Source organism: Anopheles coluzzii, chromosome 3 (assembly GCF_943734685.1).
Source record: "Anopheles coluzzii chromosome 3, AcolN3, whole genome shotgun sequence".
NCBI classification, from domain to species: Eukaryota; Metazoa; Arthropoda; class Insecta; order Diptera; family Culicidae; genus Anopheles; species Anopheles coluzzii.
The window spans coordinates 52908642-52934097 of NC_064671.1; the positions used below are offsets into that span (position 1 = coordinate 52908642).

The 25456-nt window shown below is 41.6% G+C and overlaps 1 protein-coding gene across 1 annotated transcript in view; it reads right to left on the minus strand.

The window, feature by feature from the left end:
• Positions 1 to 18828: 18828 nt before the first annotated feature.
• The window catches only part of LOC125907472 (uncharacterized), an 8113-nt gene continuing 1485 nt past the window's right edge, over positions 18829 to 25456 (minus strand). Inside the window, exon 2 of the mRNA XM_049610071.1 lies at positions 18829 to 20953. Coding sequence (XP_049466028.1) covers positions 19003 to 20481 — 1479 coding nt within the window. The 5' untranslated portion in view covers positions 20482 to 20953 and the 3' untranslated portion in view covers positions 18829 to 19002. The remainder of the gene's footprint in view (positions 20954 to 25456) is intronic.

Here is a 25456-nt window from a genome sequence, read left to right on the forward strand (position 1 = left end):
GGCCTCGTTTAGGTCGTTTCACCGGCGTGCATTCATTCAGGGCTTGCAACATGAACCGCTCAAAATCTTTCACAGCGAGGTCAAGAGTGGCGTAACGGGAACAATCGAAGACATTCGCGAACGAGGCGATCATGGGCAGGAGCCTGTTAAAGTCCGTCCTCGCGTAGTCAAGGCGTGATGTTAGCGCAGGAACGGCTGATTCCTCTCGTGGTAGCGGGATGGCCAACTCAAGCGCAGGGTGATAGGTGTCAATTGCTAACAGCGGGGTGAGGCAAAGTTCAAGCGGAAGGCAAACAGAAGCAACAGCATTATTTGCAAACACCAGGTCTAAGACGCGTCCGCTGGTGTTAAGATGACCATTGATCTGGAAAAGTCCGCTATGATGCATCTCGTCCATAAACAGAGCGGAGAGAGCCGATCGCGTACGTGGCTCATAATGCAGAAATGGCAAATCCGGATCATGCTGAGCGGCTGACCAGGAGACGAGAGGTTGGTTGAAGTCTCCTAACAGGAGTAAACCGTCTCCGGGATGCATAGTTGAGCATAATGAGCGAATGCAGTTTTCGATTTCACGGAGCGTGGCAGCATTTGCGGCAAGTCTAGGCGGGAGGTATGCAGCAATGATGAATAGTCGGGAATTGCCTAGTTGTATTACAACGCACACTAGCTCAAGCGATGGATGCACCGTTGTGTGTTCCCGTGACGTCAGAGACTGAGAGCACGCAATCAACACACCTCCACCGCCGGAACATGTACTGTTGTCAACACTACGATCGCATCGGTAGACTCGGAAGCTATTGTAGTGAACTTGTCATCACTTAGTGCCGTTCCTGACTAAAGACGGATTATATTTGCACTTTTATATAAACTCACTTTATTTTTGCCACTTTACTTAAACTTAATAGCGTGGTTGGCTTCTATTGATTTGCGAACTAAATTTTGCGCGGCGGACTGGACTGCGTGATTTTACTGATACAACAACTCTCTTCTAGCTACGCGCGAGCTTCCTTTTATACGAAATAATTACATTGCGCTTATGGGCATATTTAGCTTATCCGCTCCGTTATGCATGATTACAATTTATTATCCTGCTCTATCTATCGCATTATGCGTACGTGACTTTTTGCGTACATTAGGTAACATCGTCCTTCCATGTGTATTATCCTACTGCGCAATTGGATGAACTCTATTAAATTTTCCCTATTTATCTAGTTGGTTCGGATTAGAACATATTGCACTTTTATGTCTAATATTTGTGTGCATCTAATTACAGTAATTTATGTTCTGATAATGTTTAATCTAAAATTTTATACTTGTAAAAACTATTTCTTTTGAGTGTGTTGGTGAATACGATCACGCCACTTATCATGCTATTTCATTCTATCATTAGCTGTTTCATTCTAGCCTTAGTGCGGTTTGTGTCTAGGATGTAATGAATTTACTGCAGATAATTATAGCGGATGTTATACTAATAATTGTGTCTTTGCTATTCTAATCTAATTCTAATTTGCTAAGTCTAATAGTGTCGGGTGTCGAACCTATGCTACACCTCCCCCGTTTTTGTGAATAACGTAAGATTGAGTGAATGAGCGAAAGAATTGCGTTATTCATTTAGTTCTTGATTAATCTGTTCTTATGTACTGTTGTAGTCTTTTGCGTATGCTTATTCTTGATTGTACAATTTGGATCTTTAATATTCGTAATTATAAATGGACCTAAGTACAATGGATCTAAATTTTTTCTATTTTCATTTTTTAAGTATACCAAGTCTCCTATGCTTACATCTATGGGATTTATATGCTGATTTAATACTTTTTCTCTTTTTTCTTTTTCTATAATTATGTTCTTACGTGCAATCTCATTGGACTTTTGTAGTTTAAATTTCATTTCATTGTAATATTGTTCTATATTATAAACTGGATCGATTTTATGTTTATAAATTTCTTGTGGTAGATTTGCTGTTCTACCGAAAACTAATTCAAACGGAGTATATTTTGTTTCTGTATGTGGTGTTGTATTATAAACAAACTCATAAAATTTTATCCAATCATCCCAATCATCGTGATGATCATTAATAAATGCTCTAAGGTATTCATTTAAGCTTCTATGATTACGTTCTAGAGCTCCAATTGTTTGTGGATGATACGGCGTTGAAAATGTTTGTTTTATTTTTTAAATTTGGGTTATTTTACCTAACACCTCATTGTTATATTCCTATCCTTGGTCTGATCTAAGCTCCAAAAAGCTTCCATAAGTCAAGATAAAATGTTCAACCAATGCTTTCGCAATCGTGTTTGCTTCTTTGTTTTTAATTGGAATGATCACTATATATTTTGATAGGTCGCATTGAATCGTAATTGCATATCTGTTTTTATTTATTGTTTTGGGTAATGGACCAACTGTGTCAATTGATATGATGGTAAATGGTTTTGCTGGAGTTGATGTTATTATATATTTTTCTTTTGTGTGCTTATTTACTTACTACTTATTTATTTTTTTTTGCTGACTTTGCATATTTCACATTTCTGCACGTAACTTATTATATCTTGCTTCATATTATTCCATTTAAATTTTTCACGAATTTTTAAATATAATCTGTATTGCCCTATATGACCTCCTGTGGGTATGGCATGATATTCTTCCATTATTTTCAACTTTTCTTTCTCACTTGTTATCCATTTAGGTGGATCAAACAAAATTATCTCGTAACCGAAAATTGCTGTGTCTACTATTTCCTTTATGGTTAATTGAGAGTAATATTCGAATAATTTGTCCTCAACTGATATTGCTAACTTGTCTCGGTTAAATTTCTTAGCAATTTGGCATATATCTAGAAGAGCAAGTTCTATTTCTTGACTTCCATTTTGGCCTTTAGAATTGTTAAGAGGGATAACCCTTTTTCCAAGTTGCTTATTATAGTTGTGACTACATACTTTAATTTCTATTCCATTTCTTTTAACTTCTGACTTAATTTTCAAAATCTTATTAACTTCTGACGGTCTATCTGTCTTCCAAAATACTTGATTAGTTACTTCTTCTTTATTTCTTCCAGCTGTTGGTGTATCCTTTACTTTCTTTTGCGCCTTTACCATTGCTCTTGTGTTAACTACCATAATTGAATTATTTTTAATGCTTTTAATATCCTCCTCTTTAGTTTTTGGGATCAATTCTTTCAACTCATCTGAATTGTACACGATTCGTGATAATGCGTCTGCTGCAACATTACTTTTTCCAGCTACGAATTGTATTGTGAAATCAAATTCTTCCAGATCTAGTCTAATTCTGGTTAATTTTGACGTTGGATTTTTCATACCAAAGAGATAAACCAGTGGTCTATGGTCTGTTCTGATTGTAAATTTCCGTCCATAAACATATGGTTTAAAATGTTGCAATGACGCAAAGTTTGATGCGTCTGTAGTTATAATAAAATCTTTGCTAAAGTCTGGGTATTTAAGAATGGTTGGAGATAGCAGATGCTCCTTTAATGAATCAAATGCTGTTTGTTGTTCCTTTTTCCATTCAAAAAGTGTGCCTTTCTTTAATAAATCATTTAGTGGCTTTGCAATTTTTGCAAAGTTTTGTATAAACTTTCTGTAGTAATTACAGAAAGCTACGAATCTTCTAACTTCGTCTGCGTTAGTTGGTATAGGAAACTTTCTTATTGTTTCGAATTTGGTTTCATCAGGGTATATTCCCTGGTCCGTTATTTTGTGTCCAAGATATGTAACATCTGATTTAAAGAATTTGCACTTCTCTGGGTTCAATTTAAGATTGTAGTATCGTAATATATTAAATACTTGTGTAAGATTTTCTATATGATTTTTCATTGAGCTTCCTATTACTATAATATCATCGATATAAATGAATGCTATTTCAGGTGTGAGGCCAGCCATTGCTATTGCCATCATACGCTGAAAACTGTTAGGACTTATGTTTAGTCCAAAAGGCAGTCTTGTGAATTGATAATGTCCTTTTGGTGTAGAAAATGCTGTATATTTTCGCGATTCTTTTTCCAAAGGGAACTGATGAAAACCTGACATCAGATCTAGAGTGCTGAAATATTTTGCATTTCCTAATTGGTCTAATATTGTGTCTATTCTCGGAAGTGGAAACTTATCTGGTAATATCTTTTTGTTCAATTGCCTAAAATCGACTACTAATCTCCATTTCTTATCGTTTCCTGTTTTCTTGGGGACAAGCAGAATTGGTGAATTGTAAGGGGAAACGGAGTTTTCTATTATATTATTTTCTAACATCTTATTTACTTGCTGATGTATTTCTTTGCTTTGCGAATGAATTTGTTTATAGTTGGGTATATATGTAGGAATATTGTCTTTAGGAGTAATTGTTTGCTTATAAAAATTATTAGTTGTAATTGGGTCTTCATTTAAACAAAATAAATCAGAAAATTTATTTACTAGTTTACTTATTTCATGACTAATAATATCTGGATAATTTTTTAAATTGATTTTGCTTAATATTTATTTAACTCTATGCATATTTGTTTTAGTTTCTGCTGCTTTATAAATTTCAAAGTTATTAATTGGCTCTATTGTAGGTTTGAAAAATTTCGTGTTAATAATAGTATCTTTTTCAGTAGTATTAATAAATTTTATACATGGATTATTCTTGGAAACTATTGTATTAGCTCAAAATATTCCTGTTGTTATTTCCTGTGCATGAACTACTGAATCTTTTTTTAAATCTATTTTATGAATAATTTCACTTCTTGCTGGAATTAAGAGTGAATTGTCTTCTATAGGATGTGATATTGAGATTCAAATATTGAGATATTGATATCAAAATTTAACAAATAATATTCATAATCTATCTTACATTTATATTTTGTAAAGAAATCTTTTCCTAAAATTCCATCGGCTTCTATTTCTATAATATCTGGAATCAAGTGAAATTTATGACTAACTGTTGTGTTGTTAAATATTAAATTTGAACTAATTGTACCATAGGTAATTAAAGAGTTATTAGTAATTCCTGTAAGTCTAACTTTGTTATTGCTATCTATCTCATGCTGAGATCTAATTTTTCCTATTTTAAATAATGAAACTGCTGCTCCTGTGTCTATAAATAATGAACTATACTTATTTGCAGCTTTTTCTACTTTAATTGTAGTTGAATTATTGGCAGATAAATTCAATGTCATTACCGGCAGCTGTTCTATTCCTGCCGGGCTTGGCCTAAAAAATTATTCTGTTCCTCTTCTTCTTCAGCTTCAGTAGTAAATATTCTACGAGCTTGTTGATTTGAGAAGTTATTGGGCTGTGTATTTTGTCTTCCAAATTGATTATATTGTCTAGGGTTCCTATAGAAATGTCTATCTCTGTTTCTATTTGGGGTATATGTATTTGGGTTCGTTCTATTTGAATTTGGACTTTCATAATACCTCCTGTTAGTTCTGTTTTGGAAGTTTGGGTTCGAGTTATATCTATTATAATTATTTGTTTTGCTGTTAGGAAATCTTTTGAAATTATTTGTGGAAAAATTTTGGTTTCTATTAAAGGCTAAAACTTGATTTGAATTATTGTTTTCGATTTCATTTTCTAATACCTTTTGTGTAGCTGCTGTAATTGTTGGGTATTTTCCGACTTTAAGTAGAATTTTTGTTTCAGAGTTGGAAATTTTTTCTTCAAGTGTGTCAACTCCAACTTTAACAGCCATTTTGTTTGCTACTTCTTCGGGAATTTTTTTGTTCTAGATAAAGTCCTTTTAATTTGCTAGTTAAGATTTCGACCTCTTCACAAATTTTAGTGGTTTGTCTTGCTTGGATAGTTTTTAATTGGTTGATGACTTTTTCGGGATTTGTTTTTTCTTCACATCTTACTTTTATATTTTCTAGAATTTCATCGATGTTGTCCAGATCTCGTGGTAATCCTATTCTGGCTTTCCCTGTTATTCGTGTTTTGATAAATTTTACCAGCATTACCTTTTGATCATTTGGAGTAATCTCTTTAAGTAAGTTTACAGAATCTATGAAAATGTCAAGATTCTCTTTTGATCCATCATATGTTTGAACAAGCGATGTTGCAATTTTAATATCGAAATGCGCCATTTTTTCTGTTTGGGAATCGTTTGTCATTTGGTAATTGTTTATGCGAAACTCAATCGCTGAAAAGCATTCGTTGGTTTCACTGTTAATTTTGTTTAAATACTCTTCACTTATGGCTTCTCCGAGCTCTATCAAACCCGATTGTATGGATGTTAATAGTTCTCTAGCCAAAATTTTATATTTACTTACAGTACAAACTCTAAAATTCTTTGGTAAATACTCTAATTTATGTTGTATTAACCTTAACTGGAATAATTTATCCTTTAACTTACTCATTAAATTCGATCCATTAAATAACAACGACAATCACAATAAATAACATAATTAATTAACGTTTAAGTCCAATAAAATTATTTCGCAAAAACTATAATTGTTCCTATTTTTTTTTATTATTATTTTTTTATTTACTTATTTTTTTTTATAAATTTTTTTTATATATATATATATATATATATATATTTTTTTTTTACTGAATATTCATATATATCCCATAGTGTTAATTTTACAATACCTGACTTAACGAAACTAATCGTTTGCGTGTCCTACGGCATGCACGATGTGTAGTTTAACAGCTGCTCGATGTGTATACTGCGATGGCGTCGTTGACTGCTTCCTCGCGTATTGTTGCTCGCGTTCTATCGTTTTTAACACTTTCCTCGTGTTGTTCGTTGTGGAAGTGCTGCTGCTGCTGCGATTATGGGATTGTTCAGTTCGGTTTCACTTAGCGCACTTAGTTTCACACTTTCTTGTGCACTATTCTGATTAGTATTCCGGTTCGGTATTTATGTGTCACTGCATGTGTAATTGTTGTTGCTTTTAATTCACATTTGATTTCATTTTTAGCACTGTATTGGTGATGTTTCGGGATATTCATGCAGTTTCGGGTGAGTTTTTTCACAGTTGTTGTATCACGGAACTAATTTGTATTGGTGTCACTGCACATTATTGCATCTCACTTTACGACGCGTATCGGCTTTTGTGTTTATAAGTGTAATGTGATCTAAACGTACATCTATGCCGAATACTTTAGTGTTTGTGAGCTTAGTGTATATGTATTGTGCATAATAGTGTTTACGACGAATTTGCACTCGCGATTGTTGCGATACATACCTTCGTCCGCTTTTCGCGCTATGGTATTTTTGTTTTCAAAATATAAATTTTACCATAGTGTTTACATACCGTGTCCAACGGGATTTTTATAACCTGCAGCCTTTCGTTATGCTTACTTCAGTGTTTTGTTCGTATTCCTTTGCTTTGGATCTGTGTCACGGTCGCCATGTAGTGAACTTGTCATCACTTAGTGCCGTTCCTGACTAAAGACGGATTGTATTTGCACTTTTATATAAACTCACTTTATTTTTGCCACTTTACTTAAACTTAATAGCGTGGTTGGCTTCTATTGATTTGCGAACTAAATTTTGCGCGGCGGACTGGACTGCGTGATTTTACTGATACAACAACTCTCTTCTAGCTACGCGCGAGCTTCCTTTTATACGAAATAATTACATTGCGCTTATGGGCATATTTAGCTTATCCGCTCCGTTATGCATGATTACAATTTATTATCCTGCTCTATCTATCGCATTATGCGTACGTGACTTTTTGCGTACATTAGGTAACATCGTCCTTCCATGTGTATTATCCTACTGCGCAATTGGATGAACTCTATTAAATTTTCCCTATTTATCTAGTTGGTTCGGATTAGAACATATTGCACTTTTATGTCTAATATTTGTGTGCATCTAATTACAGTAATTTATGTTCTGATAATGTTTAATCTAAAATTTTATACTTGTAAAAACTATTTCTTTTGAGTGTGTTGGTGAATACGATCACGCCACTTATCATGCTATTTCATTCTATCATTAGCTGTTTCATTCTAGCCTTAGTGCGGTTTGTGTCTAGGATGTAATGAATTTACTGCAGATAATTATAGCGGATGTTATACTAATAATTGTGTCTTTGCTATTCTAATCTAATTCTAATTTGCTAAGTCTAATAGTGTCGGGTGTCGAACCTATGCTACACTATCGTCAAACAGCAAAGCCGAAGGTAGACTAGGATCGAGCCAGGTTTCCGTAAGCACTATTACATCGAAATTGGATTCCAACACCGACAGGCGAAACTCATCGACCTTCGTGCGTGTGTTTGTGTGTGTGTGTATGTGTGTGTGTGTGTGTGTGTGTGTGTGTGTGTGTGTGTGTGTGTGTGTGTGTGTGTGTGTGTGTGTGTGTGTGTGTGTGTGTGTGTGTGTGTGTGTGTGTGTGTGTGTGTGTGTGTGTGTGTGTGTGTGTGTGTGTGTGTGTGTGTGTGTGTGTGTGTGTGTGTGTGTGTGTGTGTGTGCATGTGTGTGTGTGTGTGTGTGGATGTATGTTTGAATGTGTATTGATGTGTGTGTTTGTTTCACAAGTAGGTCGTTTCGGATAGATTTGTAAGTAGTTTTTTTGTGTTTTGGGTTAGGTTTTTGGTGTGATGAGCAGGACCACCGACCTCGCGATCAGTGTGTTTTCGATATATTAACAATGTTACGGTCTTCTTTCGCCGTGGTCTTCTGAGGACGTCCGGTTGACTTGCGCGTTTCGGTTGTCCAAGCGCGTTTCAGTTGTCTAAGCACGTTTCGGTTGTCCGAAGCGCGTTTGCCACAAAAGTGCGCGATCGTTCCATTACGAACTCGATCCTTTTGCGCTTAATGCCAGCAGCAGCCATTCGCTTTTACATATGGCGCTGATGATCGGTACAACGTTTACCTCGACCCATTGTTACTAACATTGCTTGCTTGGACCGTCAAGAACGCGCTGGTTAAAAACTTGGACACGGCTGATCCCGTGCTCTGCCTGCGTTCTACTTCTATACGCGATGAATTACATCGTTTTGGAGCAGCGAAAACATCGCATGGATAAAAACTATCAACGAGTACGCGAGTAAGCGTCTTCCCTTCAAAATCGAGAAAAGAATACTGCCGCGCTCATGAAACAAAACGCCCATTGAAAAGAATAACTGCGCGCCAGCTCAATGCACGCACAAAGTTTACCATTCGCACACAACGTGCAACGCAGAGATGCACGAAGGCCTTTCAATGGCGTGCACTGGAGAAACACCTGTGAGGGAATGCCGAGTTCATTGCTGTTGTGCGCGTGTCCATTTCGCACCGGTGTCGCATTCACATTCATGAAACAGCACACCTGCGTTTTCGTCCGAGGAACAAGCGCTGCTGTCGATGCAAACTTTAGTTTTTATCCAAGTGTAAACGCACAATGTTTCACATGATAACACACATAATAAGAATAATTTCAACGCAATATGACATCATGGCAAGCTATGTTTTTCAGACACAAACCCGCGCACTTGATAATACACATTAAAAAGCACACTCTCTTTCTACTACTACACACACACACACACACATACACACACACACACACACACACACGATAGATTGATTGGAGTTGAGCCATGAAGGGCGTGCTTTTGTTGTCCCTTCTGATCGAAGCTGTTTTTTATAGTGTTTTAGTGCGATTCACTGGTGCTTTTCCTCGACAAGGAATTTGGTTCTGCCTGTGGTTTCCGTGCGTGTAGCGGGTTCTGACCGCGGGCCTTTTTCTGCTGAGGGGCAGAAGCGCGGAACGTGCTAATCTTGTGGAACGCGGGTGAAGCCGCCACTATAGAACAAGGTCGTTTTAGAAGGAAGTGCGGTTGTTTGTAGTGGTGTTGCCGTGGAAAGTATCTCGTGCATTTAGGATACACACTGTACCACTTAAATATAGAAGTATAGTTCGGTATTACGGGTGCCTCTACGCACACTTGAGTGTAGCGAGTAGTGTAATTGTGCTGGTGAAGCTAGGAGCACCCAGTGCGTGAGTGACTCGAACGTGAGTTCTGTGAGTTTCAGTGACTTATCGTTGCGTTCGTTGCGTTGTGTGTGGTATCCAAACACCACCGGTATACTGTGTGCGTAGTGAGTGTATTATGATCATCGAGTGCGTGAGTGCCTTTGAGTTAACGTGCGGAAGAAGCATTAAGGTGCGCATACACGTACCGTGCGCGGTTAGCGTCTTAGGGTGCGCATACACTCAAAGAACTAAATGCGCTGCGTATCTGGATTCGCCTGACGGAATGAACGGAAACGAATCGCTTCATCCTCGTCCGCTAGGGTCTGCCCTTAAGGACATAGGCGCCTTTTTTGGTCGTAGCAGCAAGACGCCAAGATCGCCCCCGGATGATAATGTGCAGGGTTCTGTTTCACCGGCGGTGGATGTCGTTGAAGTTACGCCGGAAGAGCAGACTTCAGCCAGCATGGAGTGCCAGGAAACTTCCCATCCTATCAAGGAACAGGGTTTCGAGGTTAGTGCCAGCAAACTGCAAGAAGCTCTGATGGTAGCAAGGGAGCTGCATACGTATACGAAGGATCGGAACAATGTACATGCTCCGATAAAAAAGATGTCAGTGAGCATCCTCTCGGCGTTATCGTGTATCGAACGGGAGCTGCTGACTATGAAGTTGCGAGCGGAGAGGGCTGAAAAGGCGCTTCGCGAGGTCCAATCGGAACCTCCAGAAACACCTATGACTGGGAAGAGAAGTAGGAAAGCGAGAACGCCAGAGGAAGCAGAGGACGCTAAACGAGCAAAAAACGATGCTCCCTCTTGTAACCGTCCAGATGCAGAGTACAGCGAAGGGGGTAAAAACTCAGAGAACGGTGAGCTATGGAGCACGGTTGTCAGCAAAAAGGCCCAACGCAAGAAGAAGATGGGAACCATGGCGGAGGGTAAGCAAACAAGAGCGGGTGAACACAACGGCCCAGTTAAACCCGTACCGCGACGACCAAAAACGGAGGCAATCCTAGTTGAGACAACTGAAGTATCAACGCACAAAGACATCCTCCGCAAGCTTAAAGCTGACCCTGAGCTACAGTCGTTCGGCAAACAAGTTGCTCGAATAAGAAGCACAAAAAATGGAGGATTGCTATTTGAGCTTAAGAAAAGTGATCAAACGGAGTGCGAAAGCTTTTCCGGAAAGATTCAACAAGCCATTGGTGAAGCTGGCAACGTAAAGTCTTTGGGACAAATGGAGACAGTATAAATTCGTTTCATCGACGAAGAAACGGAAGCAGCTGACGTAGAGAGGGATCTGAGAAACCAGATAACTGGTCTCGAAGGCTATAAGGTGGAGGTAACGATGAAGCCTTCCTTCTCTGGTATGCAGACCGCTCTAGTGAAACTCCCGGTAAAGCTAGTGTCGGTGGTTACAGGAGCAGGAAAAGTGCAAATCGGTTGGTCAGTCTGCCCGGTGCGTATAAATATACCGAGCAGAAGATGTTATCGCTGCTGGCAAACCGACCACATTTCTCAGGACTGTTGTGGACCAGACAGAAGGGACTGCTGCCTGCGCTGCGGGGAAAAAGGGCACTTCGCTGCTAGGTGTCGTCAGCCACCACGATGTGTGCTTTGTCCAGATGGATCCAACGCGCATCACTCTAGTGGAGCATTCTGTCCGGCGGCTAAGAAAACAGCACCATGGAAGTAGCCCAGATAAACCTAAACCATTGTGAAGAGGCACAGGCACTACTGAGCCAGGTGATGGTGGAGGAGATAGGAGATATTGCCATAGTCTCTGAGCCATACAGCGCTCCAACAGGCTCTAGTAGCTGGGTGGCAGATAAGACTGGGAACGCTGCAATATGGGTGACAGGCAGGTACCCAATACAACGGGTAGTATCTAACACCTTCGAGGGTTTCTGCATAGCTGAAGTAAATGGAGTGTTTTTCTGCAGCTGTTATGCTCCCCCAAGTTGGGAGCTAGAGAGCTTCCATGTTATGCTAGACAACCTCGTAGCAGAGCTGGATGGGCATAGACCACTTGTAATTGCCGGTGATTTCAATGCCTGGGCTGTTGAATGGGGGAGCAAGCGAACTAATAGCAGAGGTGATGCTGTTCTCGAAAGCTTCGCCCGGCTGGGAGTAACGCTGGGAAATACCGGCACAACCCCCACGTTCAACAGAAACGAGAGGACATCAATCGTTGATATTACGTTCTGCAGTCCCACCCTCTCGGAGAGATTGAACTGGCGAGTTAGTGATGCACTCACTCTCAGCGACCATAATGTTGTCAGATACGCCATCATCCAAGGGCATAGGCTAACATCATCATCAGCGCATGGGTCCCGAGTTGGTGGTAGAGGCTGGAAAACCGAATCCTTCAATGAGGATTTCTTTAAGGAGCTTTTAGCTTTCGGAGATTTCGGCGAAGCCGTGAGCGCCTCTCAAATCGTGATAGCCCTTACCAAAGCCTGTGATGGCGCTATGCCAAGAAGAAAACCTCCTAACGGGCGACGACCACCTGTGTACTGGTGGAACGCGTCGATTAAAAGACAACGGGCTGAATGCGTAGCAGCACGGCGCAAAATGCAGCGAGAAAGATGCCCTGAAGTAAAACAACAACTCAGGATCGTATACATTGCGGCTAGGTCAGAACTTAAAAGAGCGATTAAAGCCAGTAAAAGGCAACACTTCCTCAAGCTATGCGACGAAATCGCTCGGAAGCCCTGGGGACTTGCCTTCAATACACTCATGAATAAGGTAAAGTCTTCGGAACCTGTAGAACAGTGTCCTGTAAAGCTGAAGAGCATTATTGAAACCCTGTTTCCAACACATGCACCACCGAACCTCAGTCCTACGATCAACACGCCAGAGACTGACCCTGTGCCTATAACGAGACAGGAGATTATTAACCTGGCCAATCGTTTAAAATGTGGCAAAGCTCCTGGGATAGATGGCATCCCCAATATGGCGATCAAGGCTGCTATGTTGGCATACCCTGATGTGTTCAAAAACGTGCTAATGAACACCCTGACTACCGGCCAGTTTCCGTCAATGTGGAAAAGACAGAAATTAGTCTTGATACCGAAGCCAGGTAAGCCGCCAGGCCACCCGTCAGCTTTGAGGCCCTTGGGACTTGTGGATAACCTGGCCAAAGTGCAAGAGATGGTGATTTTGGACCGCCTAACAAAATACACTGAGGGACCACACGGTCTGTCTGATCGTCAATTCGGCTTCCGGAAAAAACGATCTACAGTGGACGCGATACTGGCGGTGCTGGAAAAAGGTAATGCGGCGTTTCAACGGAAGCGATGTGGAGCTCGATACTGTGCGCTCATCACCATCGACGTGAAGAATGCCTTCAACAGTGCTAGTTGGGAGGCAATTGCGGCAGCGGTAGAGCGCATGAAGATTCCCCCGCACTTGTGCAGGCTGTTGAGGAATTATCTTGACGGTCGCGTGCTGCAGTATGATACGGCGGAAGGAGTGAAAACCAATGCCATCACCGCAGGCGTACCCCAGGGATCAGTGCTTGGTCCCACCCTGTGGAACGTCTTGTATGATGGAGTACTGACCCTCGCCCTCCCTCCTGGTGTCGAAATCACTGGTTTTGCAGACGACATCGCTATCACTGTCTCAGCTGTGTCTATTGAGGAGGTAGAGATGCTCGCCACCGACGCAGTCTGTCGGATTGACCGGTGGATGCGGGACGCAAAGCTAGCGATTGCGCATGCGAAGACTGAGTTCATCGTCATCAGCAGTCACAAGGTGCACCAAAAAGCATCGATAATGGCAGGAACTTTACAAGTCGAGTCTACCAGATCGCTGAAGTATCTTGGGGTAGTCATTGATGACCGACTGAAATTTAAGAGCCACCTCGAGGAAGCCTGCAAGAAGGCCATGAAAGCAATAAATGCACTAGCGGCATTCACTCCAAACATTGGCGGACCGAGTAGCAGCATTAGGCGCCTTCATGCTAACTGCGCCATCTCGGTGTTGAGGTACGGAGCGCCGGTTTGGGCGCATATACTAAAGGAGAAGCAGCACCAGAACACCGTGAATAAGGTGCACAGGAAGTTGGCCATGCGTGTTACTAGCGCGTACCGTACCATTTCGTACGAAGCGGTATGCGTTATTGCGAGCATGATGCCTCTTTGCATCACCCTCGAGGAGGACTCAAAGAACTTCCGGAAATCGCGTGCGGGGGAATCTCTCACTGAGACTGCCAAGAAAGCCTCAAGGCAAGCATCGATGCGGCAATGGCAGAACGAGTGGAGTAACTCGTTGAATGGAAGATGGACCTACTTGCTGATCCCCGACGTTGCAGCATGGCTAGACAGGAAACATGGTGATGTGGACTACTTTGTCACCCAGGTTCTTTCTGGCCATGGCTGTTTTAGAAGCTATCTACACAGGTTCAATCGCGCCTCTTCATCTCGGTGCCCTGCGTGCAAGGATGAAGCTGAGACGGTGGACCACGTCATGTTCCACTGCCCTCGATTCGCCGAGGAACGCCTGCAGTTGAACGAGAGTTGCAGAGTAGAGGTGGGCCGTTCTAACCTGGTACAAGTCATGCTGCAGCACACCGACTCATGGGAGGCAGCGGCAACAACAATGCGTCTGATCCTGGCCAAGCTGCACCAAAAATGGAAGCAAGACCAGCAGCTCGGCGATATTTAAATTCGTCGAGAGTGTATGTGTTAGTGAACGCGTGAGTGCGCGGCGGAAAAAGTGTCGTTTAGTGTCTTGTGTTTCGCGTCGTCGTCATGACCGTTTTGTGTTCGCGTGATAACTGTAAAATCTGTCTCGCGAACTTTGGCTCATCGTGCAGTAGCGAGGTTGAAATGCTTATGCATAAGCCCTTCTCCAAGAAGCATACCGAAAGGTGAACCCATGGGGAAGGGTATATGGCCCAAGGAGGGGGTTTACTGGGTAAGAATCCCATGTCAACACCCGTGCGACAACGGGAGTCTTCCGAAGATTCCCCCTCCTTGTAAAACAAAAAAAAAAAAACACACACACACACACACACACACACACACACACACACACTCACACACACATACACACACACATACACACATACACACACACAAACACAAGTAACGTGGCAAAACAAGTGCACGGTGCATTGAAAAAAAAGGGTCCTATCTTAATGTCCGATACTGTACCAATTTGGTGTAGGACGACGACAAATTGAACCAATGGTGAGTGGTTTGTATACTTGCAACTACAGCACTCACCTGACGAATTTCCATATCCGTTTCAGCAGTCAGTGATGGATTTGACATTGGCCATTTGGAGGGGGATAGCGCCAACCATTCAGGACCACAGCTCCAAATCGATCCTTTTAGCATTTCAGCTGCTGACATCCCTCGAGACACCAGATCGGCGGGATTCGATGAACCGGGAATGTGTTTCCATTGACGAGGGTGCGAATAGTTCTGGATATCAGCAACACGATTCGCCACGAATGTTTTCCAGGTGTTGGGTGGAGACGCTATCCAGTTTAGCGTTACCGTCGAATCCGACCAGAAAAACGATTCGGTTGTGTCGATTCCCATAGCGCGTCTAACACGATGATGAAGATGTGCTCCTAACACGGCCGCGCAGAGCTCCAATCTTGGTAATGTCACTCGTTTTAGTGGAGCTACACGCGATTTCGACGCGAGCAGGCTGACTCGTACTCGTCCCTGCTGGTCCTCACAGCGCGCATAAATGCAGGCACCATAAGCAACTTCTGACGCGTCTGCAAATGTATGGAACTGTATTTTAGAGTTAGGTAAGAGCACATACCGTTCGCTTTTGAAGCTTTCCAAATCCTTCCAGTCGTCAGTAACCGATTTCCATTTGTTACAGATGTGTACAGGGACCGGATCGTCCCATCCGATTTTCTGCAGCCACAACTCCTGCATTAGCAATTTCGCGCGTATGATGACTGGAGCGATCAATCCAAGTGGATCAAACATTCGAGCAATGTTTGACAATATGGATCGCATGGTGAGGTTGGCGGTTTCTATTATTGCAGTCGACTCAAAGCACAAAACATCTAGTTCAGGCTTCCATGCGATGCCAAGTGCCTTCACAGTCTCGTTCAGCACAAACTGCAGTGATGACTGTGTACCGATATGCTCTGCTGGTACACCACTTAGTACGCCTAAACAGTTGGATGTCCACTTCCGGAGTTCAAACCCGCCCTTGGAGAGTGACTCGGAAAGTTGCTGACGAAGCTCGCGAGCTTCACTCACGCTGTTTGCTCCGCCGATGAAGTCGTCTACATAAAAATTGTGTCTCAGTGCGGGTGAAGCGAGTGGAAAGTCAGCACCTTCATCATCCGCAAGCTGCAGCAATGTACGAGTGGCCAAGAACGATGATGGAGACAAACCATATGTAACAGTATTCAGCTCGTACAATTCAATCGGCGATTGCGGTGAGAAACGGAAGAAAATGCGAACCAATCGTCGATCATCCGGATGCAGCACAATTTTTCGATACATTTTGGCGATATCAGCTACGACAGCAATCTTATAGGTGCGGAAACGCAAAATAATATCGATGAGTTCATCCTGAACTATGGGTCCAACCCGCAGAGTTTCATTCAGCGAAAAGCCAGTTGACGTTTTAGCCGAGCCATCAAAAACTACTCTGACCTTTGTGGTGGTACTTGACGCTTTAAAAACTGGATGGTGTGGTAAATAATAAGCGGCTGTATCATCACATTCAGTGCTTATAGGAGACATGTGACCCAGTGCTAAGTACTCCTTCATAAAGTCTTGGTACGCTTCTCGAAGTGCTGGATCACGTTCCAATCTCCGCTCGAGAAGCTCAAAACGACGAATGGCCTGAGGTCTAGAAAGGCCGAGCTTTGCATCAAAGTCGGGCTGTTTCGGTAGGCGAACAATATATCTACCATTATCGTCACGTTCGGTGGTATTCTTATAGAACGATTCACAATGCCGTTCGTCTGGTGAGTATCCATCATTCATGGTTAAATTTTCCAATTGCCAAAATCTTTGTAGCGAATCCTCCAAGGATGCCATACAGACGATTGTATATGATGCGGTGGGATCGGTTTTAGGTGAAGAATTGTCAATGCCGGTTGGACCAGTCATTACCCAGCCGAAAACGCTGTCTATCATCACGGGCTGATGAGGTGCAGGACGGAACTGAGTTGCATTCTCAAAGAAAGTGTGGTAATGACGAGCACCAAGAATGAGGTCTACAGGAGCAGCTTTGTTGACCAGAGGGTCTGCTAAAGCGAAACCAGGTGGTATCTTCCAATCGCTGATATCTATGTAGCGCTTTGGTAGATTTGCAATCAAATTGTCAACAATCAACAACTCAGTGTTCACAGTGAACGAACTGGATCGAGAGACAATCTGTGCCTGTACGGACTCCCGTACTGTCTTTGTAGCTTGTCCTGCTCCAATGACGGTAATGTTCACATTACTTTTCTTCAGCCGATCGCTTATTAGATTCGGTTGCGATGCGCTGTCCAACAGCGCCCGCGCAGGATGTGCTATTCCGAAATCGTCTATGATATTTATCATAGCAGTTTGCAGTATGACTTGTTCGGGTGCATGCTGCAATGCTGCTGCAAATGTGCGTTGTGTATTGTTTGTGGCTGTGTGATCGCTAGTGGTGTTGTGTGTGTGTTGCTGAGGTGCAGTGAAATTTGGGTTATGGTGAGCGTGATGCTGTGGTGTAGTGGAAGCTTGGCTGTTATGTGCGTAGTGCAATTTTGTGTGGTGTGCGGCATTACAGTAACGGCATTTGTACTGTGATGGACAATCTCGAGCCATATGATTATCGCGTAAACAATTTAAGCACAAACGCGAGGTCATAGCAAACCGATGGCGTTCCTTCGGGTCCATCCGCTCGAAACGCGGACATTTCAGAAGGTTGTGCGCGGAGTTGCATAGCATGCAATTCGGCATTTCATGCGATGTGGAAGCAAAACTGGCTTGGCGAGGAAAGGTCATTCTCCGTACGGGAGCTAGGTCGTTACCCTGAGACGTATGACAGTTGTTGACAAGCAACGTCTCCAATACACGCATACGACGGTGCAAGAACGAAATCAGACTGTCGTAACTGGGATCGTTATTGCTTGATGCTTGCTCCTCCCAATCGCGTAAATTTATTGTCGGAAGTTTAGTGCATAGCAAATGCTCGAGAATGCTACCCCATGTATTTGTTTCTTCTCCTAAGTGTTGCAAAATCTTTGTGTGTCTCTCAAATTCATCTACAAGGTGGTGCAATGTTGCAACGCTTTCCTTCTGTACAGCTGGGATGGCAAACATTGCTTGCAAATGGCGTTTTTTCAGGAGGTATTCATTCGAGTATCGCTCCGTTAGAGTGTTCCATGCTAAATCATAATTAGCGGCGCTTATGGTGATGGATTCTATCACTTGAGCCGCTTCTCCTTTAACCGCGGCGCGCAAATAGTGAAATTTTTGAATGGCCGGTAAATCCATATTATTATGAATTAAGCACTCAAACGTATCGCGGAATGTCAACCATTGCATATAGTCCCCCGTGAATTCAGGCAGCGCAATGGTAGGAAGTTTGATGCCCTTTAACGGATTCGCTCCGGTACTCGATTGGGCATTTTGAAACTGCTCTTTTGGTAACCTTGCTTGCAGCTGGGATTGCACAAGAATTAATCTATCCTCAAAACTTTCTCTGAGTGTAGCATTTTGCGACACTTCTTCCGGAGTGTCGGCAGAATCTTCCAATTGTTGCTGCACAGCTTCCAAATCCGCACACAGCTTATCGAACCTTGTCGCGCACACGAAAGTGTCTTTCGGAGCAGCAGCTTAAGACAGGCACAGTACACGCCGACTTAAGCACAATAATGAACGCACCAACTGGTTCTTGGCAAGTAATGGCTTCATTAATTTATTCAATTGATTTTATACTCTAAAAATGCTGACCGTCGTCGATCAGCATATTCTTCTTAATCTATTCTTCTTAGCCTATTTTTCCATTTAATCGTTAAACCAGCGCGCATCGCTGGCGCGTTGCATAACATAGCTAGTCAGCATTTATTGACCTAGCAACGCTTTGTTTTTTAAGCCTAAATTGTCGTCAGCGACATCCCTCCCCCCGTAAATCCTCGTAGGGGAGTTACAATTCTAGGTTTAAAGTGGGTGGCCTGCATGGAGGAGGACCAATATTTTGTTTTAGATATTTCTTGATTAACATCGCGGAAACCAAGATGACCGTAATAGAAACACTTAGTATGGTTATCGAGAAGAGTACATAGTTACTGGTTACTGATTCTACTTCGTTAGACTTATCTTCTTTTGATATGCTTAAATTTAACATGGGTTTAAAATATGCTCTAACTTGCTCAGATTTTATTAGCATCGTCGGTTGTATTTCGAACTTGCTCGTCAAAATGCTACAGTCTAGTGACAAGGTTATGATTCCGATTGAGCAGCTTGGTGTAGTGAGTGTTTTATTACATTTTAGTAATATCTTATCAGGGTTGGTAGAGAAGAACAGAATACTGTTTGGATTTGTAAGTTGTATAAATTCAGTGACTTCTGGCCCTATTTCCTTTGAACTACATCTGGTACCACTTTCTGTGTGTAGTAATGCTGATGCTATGCAGTCTGGTTCTCGTTGTATTATTTTCTCAGAAGATATGTAATGCGATTCGTTCAGTTTAACAATTTCCTTCGGGTATAAGTAACTAGTTTCGTTGATGGCTATTGTATTTTCGTGTATGTCTAAAATCGTATAATTAGCAAAGTTTGGAATGGCTATGACTTTAAACATCTCGTAATTTTCTATCGATACAATTACGTTTTTGATAGAAAAGACTATTTCACCATTTTCTATCCTCCTATTGGTTATTTCCGAGTATTCTAAAGCGTTATAATGACTTGCCATCTTTCTTCGTATAGTTTGTTTTAACATCTCTTCGTCCTCTAAATATAATTGGTTTGAATCTATTTCGTGATACTTATTTATCATGTCTTGTACTAGAGCGGTTGTAAGCATGATCGTTTCTTGTATGTACTTTGTTAGAACTTCATTTTTGTTATGCTTAAATTTTTTGCTGAGAACATCTATACCATCATAGAGTTTGTCTATTCGGTGACGTAAATTTTCTGTTAACTCATTGTGTTTTTTATTTGTTTGGGTCAAACGTTCGGACACATGTGTAATTTTTGTATCCTCTGCTGCTCTGAAGGCTGCTAATTGCTCGTCTATGTCGTCTCCCCCGAACATGAAATCTTTTAATATACCAAATATTCCCCGAGAGCGTTTTGTCCTTTTGTGACTTATTCCTTGAATTAGTTGAATTGCATGGTTGCATTCGCGCTGAAGTGTAACCTTTAGATCTGAGTGTTCAGAGTCCGTACTATTAACGGAGTTCAATACTATGGTTAAGTGTTTTTTCAACATTTGTAACGTATCCGTATCATTTTCCGGACGTGTCCCCGTATGGAATGTCGTTTCCCATGCTCCTTTTTTTAATAGGAGTGTCCCAATATGATCAAAATATATTCCTGGTTCAGGGATAGGTACGATCGATAAACATTCGACTCTAAACAGAGCGGCTATGTATATTGTTATTTTAAGGATGAGCTCCATGATACGGGCCTAATTTTGAGCTTTTTCCTTTTTGGTATTTGACTTGCTAGTTCTTCTGCTTTAGCTTTTATAACGTTAAGATTTGTTTCCTTCCTTTTTCCCCAATTTGGAAATGTTTGATCTCGTTTTACCTCGAGTACTGCTAGTTTTACAGTTGGCCTATTAACTACATTATTACCTACTTTGATTCGTGCTGAACGAGTTTGTCCGTCTACGCCAGTTACCAGCTCGCAGATTCGGCCTTTAAACCACTTTCCTTTCCTTTGTTCATCGGGAAACGTGACAATATCGCCTATTTGTAATGGTTTGGCCGGTTGAGTCCACTTTTCTCGTATAGAGAGCTTTGGGAGATACTCAGCTATCCACCGTCGCCAATATTGTTGTGTGATTGCCTGGGCCCTTTTCCAATCGGACCGTACCAATTCTGTTTTGGTGATATCTGAGATATTCGGCTCTGCCTCGCCGGAACAACCTATCAAGAAATGAGCTGGAGTTAGGGGCTCGTCATCTTCTTGTTCTAGTGTTAAGTGAGTCAATGGTCGATTATTTGTTAGGAACTCTATCTCAGTTAGTATTGATCTGAGAACGTGTTCTTTATAACTCTCAGCCATGGGAAGCAGACTCTTGATTTCTCCAACCATTCGCTCCCACGCACCTCCAAAATGAGGGGCGCCTGGTGGGTTAAAGATCCATTCTATGCCTTCTGAGGCACATCGATATCTTATTTGTTTCATCTCATTGTCGGCTCCGACAAAGTTGGTCCCATTATCGCTGTATAGGAAAGATACCTTTCCTCTTCTGTATTGCAAATTTTTTAAGCAAACAATAAAGGTGCTTGCCGTTAGATCAATGGCTATTTCTATATGGATTGCTCTTGTGGTTAAACACGTAAATATAACACCCCACCTTTTTTCTGACCGTCTGCCTATCGTAACGAATAGGGGGCCGAAGTAATCTACTCCACAATGCGTAAATGGTTTTTTAAACACTGCTGTTCTACATGTTGGCAGTGGTGCCATTATTGGTGGGATTGGTTTAGCTCGTGCGTTTTTGCAGTATTGACATTTGTTTATTACGTGCTTAAGACTGCTTCTGAGATCTATCACCCAGAATTTTTGACGAACTGCAGCCATCACTGATTCGCTCTTCTGGTGGTAGTACCTCTCATGATAATGTTGCAGGATAAGGTTTGTAATGTGATGCCCTTTTGGTAGGACAATAGGGCTACGTGCGTTAAATTGAAGAAATTTAACGTGTTCAAGTCTTCCTCTAGAACGCATGATCCCATCTTGGTCCAACATAGGGCACAGGCACCTAATTTTACTGCTGCCATTAATCGGGTTCTTCAATGAGAGTTGTATCATCTCCGTTTGAAAGCTTTCCCATTGAGCCTTTTTTATTAAGTGGCACTCAGCTAAGTCAAGGGTAGCTTTATCGATTGCTGTCGAAAATGACAGAGATTTAGCCTTACTTTTTAACCAATCCAAGTACTTTAGTGCGTACGCTACCGATCGTTTTAGACGGTGCCAGTTGGAACACCATTCGACGGAAATGGCGTCATAATCTATTCTTTCCACTGTTCTCGAAGTGTTTACCCTTTTCCGGTCTTCAAGTGTGTCCGGAATGTCTGGTGTTAGTATTTTTATTTCTAAATTTTTGAGAAAGTCGGGACCATTTAACCATATTGACTTTTTCTTACAAGTTTTTGTAGCTTCGTCAGCAGGGTTTTCTGCAGATGCTACCCAGTTCCACTGCTTCGGAGAGTTGAACTCCAAAATTTCTCCGATTCTCAGGGCTACGAACTGATTATATGTTCTAGGTTCTGAGTTAAGCCAAGCTAGAACTGTTTTTGAATCGGTCCAAAAGAATTCTGTTTGAACCCTTAACCGCAATTCCCTCTTGATTGATTCGTTTAGGCGAGTGCCTAGCACTGCCCCTTGCAATTCAAGCCTAGGGATCGACAGTGGTTTGGTAGGAGCGACTCTTGATTTTGCGGCCACGATACTTATGTCGATGCCTAAGTCGTGGACTGTCCTAAGATACGTGACTGCGGCAAAGGCTTTTTCTGACGCGTCTACGAAAGTATGGAGCTCCCTGATCTTTACGTTATTTTCAATCGAAAAACATCTAGGTATGGATATGTTGATCGAGTTTTCGATTCGGCTTATCCAGTTTTCCCATTTTTCCTTTATGGACTGTGTGACTTCGTCATCCCAGTCTAGTTTAGTTTTCCAAAGATCTTGCATCAAAATCTTACCTTCAACAGTAATGTTGGCAAGATGGCCTAGAGGATCGTAGATTTTCATTATATATGAGAACATCTGACGTTTCGTTAGTGTTTTAATATCTGCCCTTTTAAACTTGTAGGCAAAGACGTCAGACTCTTTGTCCCAAACCAATCCCAACACTTTATCGAAGTTTTGATTTTTCTCCTCTATGCCAAGTACACTTTTCTCGGATAACCTGTTGGTTGGAATGCCTTTCTCCACTTCTTTTGAGTTGGAAAAGAAGTTTCTCATAAAGAATTTAGCATCATCATGTATTTTACACACCTCCGAGATAGTATTCACGGCTGTATCAATATCTGGATAACTATCTAAGTAGTCATCTACGTAGTGGTTTTCAATAATCGCTTTTACTGCCTGGGGATAAATATTTTTGTAACGCAGTGCGTTCTCGTTCTTCACAAACTGAGCACAAGTTGGTGAGCAAGTTGCCCCAAATGTCATCACTTGCATAACGTAAACTTGAGGAACGTCAGAAGGCGATTCTCGAAATAGAAATCTTTGAGCGTCTTGATCTTCCCGTCTCACCTTTACCTGGTGATACATTTCCTTGATATCTCCTGAACAGCCTATTTTGTGTTCCCTGAAGCGGAGTAGCACTCCGAACAGGGACGCAGTAAGATCTGGACCGGAAAGAAGTTGAGAATTAAGGGATATATTTTGATTTTTTGCAGCCGCGTCGAATACTAAACGTGGTTTGGGAATGGGTTTATTATGGTTTATCACGGAAAAGTGGGGAATGTAGTTTATTTTTCCGTTTAATTGCAGCAGTTCCATTGGTGTCGCCTTACGTGCATATCCCTTTTCAACGTATGCGTTTATTTCTTTATGATACCATAATTTTAAGTTTGGATCCCTTTCCATTGCCTTCTCTTGACTTTTTAAGCGCGTAAGCGCTTGTCCGTAACTGTCTGGCAATTTAGGATTGTCGGTTTTCCATACTAAACCAATTTCGTATCCGTCGCCAGTATTTTTAAGCGTGTCTTTCATAATTTTTAACGCTCTTTTGTCTTCTTCAGAGGCACGGGTTGGAGTAGGTTTAACTCCAAATTCCTCTGTAGAAAAGAAACCACGCAAGATTTGCATCATGTTCTTGTTTTCTTCTTCGTACGTCTCTGTCATCACAAATGAGTTCTCTGTGACATTTGGCGTATTCGTTCCCCCAAAAATGACCCAACCAAGCCTCGTTTCATGGGCAATTGGTTCGTTTGGTCTACCTTCTCGATATTTTGCACCATGGCAAAGATACGAATGAGGAAGGCCTAGTAGCACGGTAGGCCTCGCATCTGCATAGCTAGAGATACTAATGCCTTTCAAATGTTTAAAATTTCTTTGCAAACACGGAGCATCTATGGTTTGAACGGGAAGGTTAAGTTCCCTTACACTTCTGAGACCTTTTACTTGAAATTTTCTTTTGTTAGCTCCCTCTACTGTTATGGGAACTATCCTACTTTCTGTCTCTTTTTGAATGCTTCCGTCCGTCCAGGAGAGAGTTAGCGGTCTTTTTGGTCCGTGAACGTTTAGTTCTTTTCGGACACTTTCCAAAATGAGGCTAGTTGAAGAGCCAGGAATGCATAAGTTTCGAATTTTCTATCATTATGGTGCAAAGTGATGGGCACGATCTGATAGAACAGATTATTCTTTTCCTGATGGCAATTTATTTTGTTTGTAGGTTGCCCTTCTACCAGATTTCTTTTATGAAACATACTATGATGCCTTTTGCCGCACCCGTACATACTACATTGTGGTGGTAGACGACAGTTTTGGGCGTTATGGTTGCTGTACTTGCAGCAATTGGTGCAAATTCTATGCCGAATGAAAAGAGATAATTTTTCATCGGGCATCTTACCGTTCAATTGTCGGCAACGAGTGGTTTCATGAGGAAATCCACAAATTAGACATATCGTTTGCTTTTCAGGCCCTTTAAGACGATGCTGCATGTTTTGACGGTTCGACCTTTCTTGTTTGGCTACTCCTTCGTTCGCGGCCAGTATAATGGCCAGTTCTTCAGAGGGTTTCAGCCATTCTGCTAGGTCTTTTAGCGTGAGATTCTTATTATCTTGTTTCCTACTTATTGTGTGTTTCAACCATTCGTTCCGAAGTTCGGTTGAAAATCTTGATGTCAAATCGTTTAGCAGCCTCTGGTCATTCAAAAAACCTTCTTGCTTCAACAACACCATGTTGTCAATGAGATTGCGCAAAGCGTTGGAAAATTCTAAGAATGCTGAGGGATTATCTATCGTATGTGCTTTACTACTAGTAATTCTAACAGTAAAGACTTGTAAATGCTTTCAGCATTTCCAAACATTTTGTCGAGCCTGTTTAATACAAGCGGAACGTTTTCTGGGTTAAGCATTAACCCACTAACCGCACGAAATGCTTCGCCCTTCAGATGCTTTTGCAGCCTATTCATGTTTTCTAAATTTGAAAAATTACAAGCTCGGGAAGTTTCTTCGTAGGCTTGTTTAAATTGAGGCCAGCATTTATAGCTTCCATCGAAATCTGGAAGCTTTGAAAGTGTTACTTTCGAGTCCTTAGAACACAACGATTGAACCATTTTGTCTAAACTCTGAGTTAACAGTTTTACGTCTAAACTTGTCATTGGTTTTTCATTGACATCTTCTGATTTTTTGTTTTGTATCTCTTCTTGTAGCCGTTTTAGCTCTTCTTCTATTCTTACTTTTTCTTTT